The sequence below is a fragment of the Mus pahari genome, chromosome 21 (assembly GCF_900095145.1).
Source record: "Mus pahari chromosome 21, PAHARI_EIJ_v1.1, whole genome shotgun sequence".
Classification (NCBI taxonomy): Eukaryota; Metazoa; Chordata; class Mammalia; order Rodentia; family Muridae; genus Mus; species Mus pahari.
The window spans coordinates 10902759-10909028 of record NC_034610.1 but is presented as its reverse complement, the minus strand read 5'-3'; the positions used below and the strand labels follow the sequence as shown (position 1 = coordinate 10909028).

Genomic DNA, 6270 nt, shown 5'->3' with positions numbered 1-6270 from the left:
CCCCCCCCCCCCGCCCCCCAATGGCAGAGATGAAGTACAGATTTTAAAAGGTGTTAACTACGGAATACTGGAGGGAAGTATGTGCTAGGGGAGGTTTGGGAGTGCTCAGCCATTGAGCAAGTCAAGGCATACCGAAACTAAGTTGCATGTGAGTGTGTGTGTGTGTGTGTGTGTGTGTGTGTGTGTGTGTATTTCATTTGCGAATCCAGACAAAAGAACTCTGGTGGGTGGCTAGAAGTATGATCACCTGCCAGTAGGGAGCTCAGAGCACATTAGCAACTCACCACTACACATATAAAAATGAACATTCTTCAGTATCTATAAAGGATTTGTTCTAAGACACCCACGATCCATAGAAACAATGAGTCTCTTGTACAAAATGGCCAGCGATGTGAGGATCATCTAGCCATATTGGTCACCCCCCTGATTACCAAGAGATCATTCAGCTGTGCTGGCCGGCTAGGTGGTGTCCCTCCATCTTAGAGAACAACTTACCCAAGCATGTCCCCTGCTACAATCCCCAACAGTATTTGCTCATGCCCTGCATAATGCTCTTACTTCAAGTCACCTTTGGATTAGTGATGCCCATTGTAATATAAATATTTTCTAAATAGTTGTTATGCTGTGTTACCTGGGGAATAATGACAAGGAAAAAAGTCTGTACACGTCCAGTACATATGCAGTTTTTAAAACATTACTTTCAATCTATGGTTAGTTGGGGAACCTATAGCTACAGAGTGAAAGTTAGTATAAAAATATGTATATAGCTATTTATACATATAGCACAATTCTGGATTTTTTTTTAAAAAAAATGCATATATAAGCATGTAGTTTTAAAGCAATTCTGAACTACTGTATGCTTAACCTAAGCAGTTTTAAGTGGCAGACCTATAGTCTGCTGTATGTGGCTTCTGGGGCTCCACTTTCTTCAACAGAACCACAAAGTGGATGCAAAGCATTGCATGCTGGGTGACAATACAGGAAGGGCAGCCTGGCTTCTCCTTGCTGTGAACCAGTAGATGTGAGGGTGGGCTGGACCAGAAAAGGCACTGTTTCTCTGACACCAACGAGGCTGACAAAGGCTTCTCCAATTATGAGACGACTAGGCCAGGAGGTGGAACAACCTGCTCCTGAGAAGCAGGGTATAACAGTTGTCTGCATTGGAAAGGACAGCCATCTTGGAGTTACTGACAGGGGATGACAATCCTATGTGGGGACACTCTCACGGAACATGCCCGCCTTACACGTCCTATGGAGAACCAACTACAACAGCAGAAAGGCTAGAAAGAGTATTGACCACGTGATCACAGCATGGTTCCATCCATGGCTGTGGTGACTGACCGTGACTATACCTGTAAGTGCATGAGCTGGGAGGTTGATTTTCCTTGGAGGCACAAGGCCTGAGCGATAAATGCATGCAGGTCTTCCAGGGCAAGAGTGTCCACCTGAGAAGCGCAGGAAAGGGCCAGCGTGAGCATACTGAAAACAAGCAACACTTTTTATAAGTGGGTTTCAGTTGCCAAATCTGGGTGTGTTTACACACACACACACACACACACACACACACGCACATGCACACGCACACGCACACACAGGAAAACGTACAGGTGTACATACAACTGCACAGTGAGTGAACCACTGGTGTGGGAAGATGGGGAGAGCAAGCCTCTGCTCTCGTCACCCACAGCTCTAGGCCACAAAGCTCTCAAATGGGGCAAACGCTTCTATGTAAAATGTATAAAACAGATGGCTCGGAGGCTGAGGTGGGGTACCCATGGCTAGCGGAACACCCAACTTTGACAATCCTGGATGTAGCCTTCATCCGTGGATCCCAGCAACATAACTCGGGGCCCTCCCACTCTGTGGAATCAAAAAGTCAAGGTGTGGGGAAAAACCCAAATGGAGACAGAGAGGAATTAACTCAGCCTTTAAAGTAAGTTATGTGATGAGGAGACCCAAAGACATTGTCTCTCTGCCCACTCAGCTTCACACACTCCTGAGGCTGACACTGCCTGCGCTTAGCCACGATGATAGTAGTCTTTAGTGCCAACTCTACTGGACTTTGGATCACCCTGGAAACATGCTTGTGGGTGTATCTATGAGGATGCTTCAGTAACATGACCTGCTGTCTCTGGCGTCTCTGCTGCCCTGCCTTGCCCACCATAATGAACTACACATCCTCAAACTGAACAATCCAGAGTAAACCCTCCCTCACTTGGGACTGCTTCTGTCAGGTGAGAAAGGCGACTAACCCGAGTGTCTAATTAGCTGTCTAGTGCTGTGATGAAACTGTCACCAGAAGCAGCGTGGGGGTGGTGGCGGGGCATCATCAAAGGAAGTCTAAATCACGGCACATCATCAAAGGAAGCCAAAGCATCTGGCGGCAGCCCCGGAGCGGACGCCATGCAAAGGATCCGGTGGCAGCCCCGGAGTGGACACGATGCAAAGGATCCCATGGCAGCCCCGGAGTGGACACGATGCAAAGGATCCCATGGCAGCCCCGGAGTGGATGCCATGGAGGGTACTGCTCACTAGCTTGTTCCTAAGGCTTGCTCTGCCTGCTTTCACATAGCATCCAAGATCACCAACCCACGGATGGCATCACCAAGAGTGAGCTAGACCTCTGCCCCCTCCCACATCAATCAAGAAAATGCACCATGGGCTTCCCCACACACCAACTTGGTGGGGGCATTTTCTCAATCAAGGTTCCTTCTTCCAAAAAGACTCTGGCTTCTGTCAAACTGACATATAAGTGGCCAGCCAGCACAGTGACCGAGCTGGTAATCAACTAGAAGCAATATGCTAATCACTCATGCAAGTCTACTCTTACACAAGAGCTCTTCTGAGGGAGGAGTACATGGTGGCAGCAAAAACCAGGGGGGAAACAACAGTGACAACCCACTGGTGACATTTAACCAAGATCACCTGGAAAATAAAATGCGTGCATGCCTCCGACCGATAAAAATGTTCCCAATAAACAGAAAGAATACGGGCTTTATACCACCCTCACTGTGAAAACCCCCTGGAAAGATACTGTACAGGGCTTGACCCAGGTATGAGCTACCAGTCAACTGAAGTCACAGGTCACAAGTCACGGAGATCTGGAAATGCAGACCCGCCACTCTCCTGTTTCATGTTTATTTCAAAGGATGCACCATTATTAGACAAATCCTGCAGATGTAGGACTTGTGACAAGGCCAAGCACACATATAGATTATAAAATCCATGAGCCGCCATCTCTGCTTAGACTGAGGTCCACTGGTATGTAATTTTACTCACTGCACTGGCTAGTTTTGTGTCAACTTGACACAGCTGGAGTTATCACAGAGAAAGGAGCTTCAGTTGGGGAAGTGCCTCCATGAGATCCAGCTGCAAGGCATTTTTCTCAATTAGTCATCAAGGGGGAAGGTCCCCTTGTGGGTGGTGCCATCTCTGGGCTGGTAGTCTTGGGTTCTATAAGAGAGCAGGCTGAGCAAGCCAGGGGAAGCAAGCCAGTAAAGAACATCCCTCCATGGCCTCTGCATCAGCTCCTGCTNNCTGACCNGCTTGAGTTCCAGTCCTGCATCCTTTAGTGATAAACAGCAGTATGGAAATGTAAGCCGAATAAACCCTTTCCTCCCCAACTTGCTTCTTGGTCATGATGTTTGTGCAGGAATAGAAGCCCTGACTAAGACACCCACAATTAGTCGAGTTTGGAGGCTGATCTTAAAACACCAGCCCAACTCTCATGTGTCTTTTCTCACAGTTAACTAAACATGACTATTAATTCGATGGGATTTAGAATTCACCATTGCAACAAACATCTGGACACGACTGTCTGGGAGTTTCTAGACTGGGTTAGCGAAATGGAAGAACCACTCCCAATGTAGGTGAAACCATTTTGTGGGCAGCTGAATATAAACAAGACAGTGCGCATAGCACCAGCATTTATTATTCTGCCACCATGGTCTTCCTGTTCTCCTGTCATGGTGGATTGTCCCCTCAAACTGTGAGCCACAGTAACTTCCTTTCTAATGTGGCTTTGGCCAGGGATTTTATTGTACCAATAATCAAAGTAAAAACTATAATGCACGTCCAAGATTTCCTCAGATCAGACACACCTACGTGGTGGCTCACAACCAACCGTATCTCCAGTTCCAGGGAATCTAAACCCCTCTTCTGACCTCCACGGGTATCAGGCACATAGGCAGTGCACACAAACATGGGACGGGTGGAACAAAACACTCATATACTTCAAAGGAAATATTTTTAAAAGGGCAATTTAAGCTCAACTATATAAAACTGTGATATTTTATAATTTATCCTTCCAGGTTTGCCACAGTATTCTGAGAGAAAAGTCAACATTGTGAACAAGTATGTACACCAGTTACTTATCGATACACTAATCCCTTGCTGTGAAAAGTCCTGACTCGTCATCTGCATGAGCACCTTGAAGGATTAATTGTGTCCTGTGGAAAGAGACTGTGGGACCTGGCCATGGAAAGGCACACAGCACTCCAGGAAGATAAGGCCTGAGACAAAGGGCTTTCTATATTCGTATACAGAACCGTGAGCTCAGCTTGTACCTGGACAAAGAGGTAGATCAGGAGGCAGCATAGAGCTCTCAATGGGCTCTCAACTGCTTGCAGCTCTTCTCTTGAGGAGGAAAGGTTGAAGCAGGCTAGCAACGTGTCCAGGCGCCGGGCCTGCGCTGCTGGCTCTTGGCTCAGCCACAGAACTTCCAAGCTAGGTGTTCCCCCTAAAAAAAAGAAATCCATACAGCATGATCATAACACACTTTTGGAAGTACAGTGAAGAATGATTCATTTCTTCCCTATCTGATTTACTTGGGCACTCAAGGGTTGACAGAACCAGAGGGCACCCTCGAGTGGTGCGTCTCAGTTTCAAAGAAAACAGACCTTAAGTGCCAGCACAGATCCACTCAAGACCCAGCTGATAACTAGAGGAAATGGGGTTTTCACCTGTGCTCATGCTACACACCACACTGAGGAACGGTTTTCAGAAAAGACAACCTTCCCTCAAGGATCCAGTAACAGGATGGTATGTCCTGGGGAAGGCCATCCACCTACCCCTTCAGTTAGTTAGAGCTAACTCCTCTTAAATAGGTGGTTTCCAAACTTTTATTTTCTGGGATATATATAAACCTCCTGATCTGAGAGGTCTATGTGCCAATGACTGTGCACTCAAAGAACTTATAGCCTGAGATGCACGGATCCAAAACCAACAAACAAACATGCCTAGAAGGTAATTTTTAGTGTTCTATTGCTATTTTATGCAGGTCCATCGAAACAATTACTACACTTTTGAAAAAGATGCCCTTTCCTGTTAACTGGATGAAGACAAACTGTCCTGAATACGGGTGACAAACAGTGGCAACTCTACACAAACATGAAGGTGCTGGCCCTAAGAACTGCGGCAGCGCCTCTCCAGGCAGCTGTGGGCACTGATTGAAAGTCCAGAGCAGCCAGGGCGAGACATCTCACATGTTCACTACAAAAACAAAGCACAGAACCAAATGCTCTCAGAAGCCAGGGACTCAGGAGACACCTTCTCACCTCCTCCCACCTCAGAAGCAGAATGACCCAGCAAGTCACTTGCTGTCCTGAAAAGGCTAAAGTATTTCATTTACCGAATACATTTCTGTTATTAATTTTGGGAAGAAGGCCATTTTCTCTGAGAGAAAGAAAATGCTTTATGCAATTGTCCTCTGAGACATGGATACTTAAGACTCCACCCCCCCAAGGTCAGGATGGGTGTCTGAGAGCCTGTAAAACTTCTCCCAATGGGTATGAAGGGAGCCTGTGAACCAAGAACCGTTTTCTGTTTTAAATGGTTGACAGGGAATCAAAAGAAAACTGCCATTTCCTGGTACAAGCAAATATAAAATCCCAACGTCAGTTCAACGTTCATCTAGTCTAACTGGAAACTTGCTCTGCTCCCTTCTGCGCACATTATCTGTGACTTCTTCCAATTTGATGACACAGGTTATAAATAACGGAAAGCCACAGGGCCCACAAAGCCGAGCACACTTACTGTGAGACATTAGAAACAAAGCCTCTGACACAAGGGAAATGCTGCATTTCTACTATCAGAGTTATTTCAAATATTAAAGTACCTAGAAGAGAGTCTTTTTAAATTATAAAAGTCAGAGGCTACAAATTCCTAAAAAACAAACAAGCAGCAAATCCCCTCCACCTTTCCACCCAGGCATTATAGTATTTAAAACACAGAGGAAGAACTGTATTGAGACCACCGTCTATCCCACCAGAG

At 46.3% G+C, this 6270-nt stretch overlaps 1 protein-coding gene across 3 annotated transcripts in view; it reads right to left on the bottom strand.

The window, feature by feature from the left end:
• The window catches only part of Fam120b (family with sequence similarity 120B), a 64625-nt gene that overhangs the window by 16126 nt on the left and 42229 nt on the right, over positions 1 to 6270 (bottom strand). For all 3 annotated transcript variants that reach the window (XM_029532924.1, XM_029532925.1, XM_021221193.1), the window contains exons 5-6: positions 4566 to 4738; positions 1353 to 1445 (exon numbers count right to left, since the gene is read on the bottom strand). In XM_029532924.1, coding sequence (XP_029388784.1) covers positions 1353 to 1445; positions 4566 to 4738 — 266 coding nt within the window. The remainder of the gene's footprint in view (positions 1 to 1352; positions 1446 to 4565; positions 4739 to 6270) is intronic.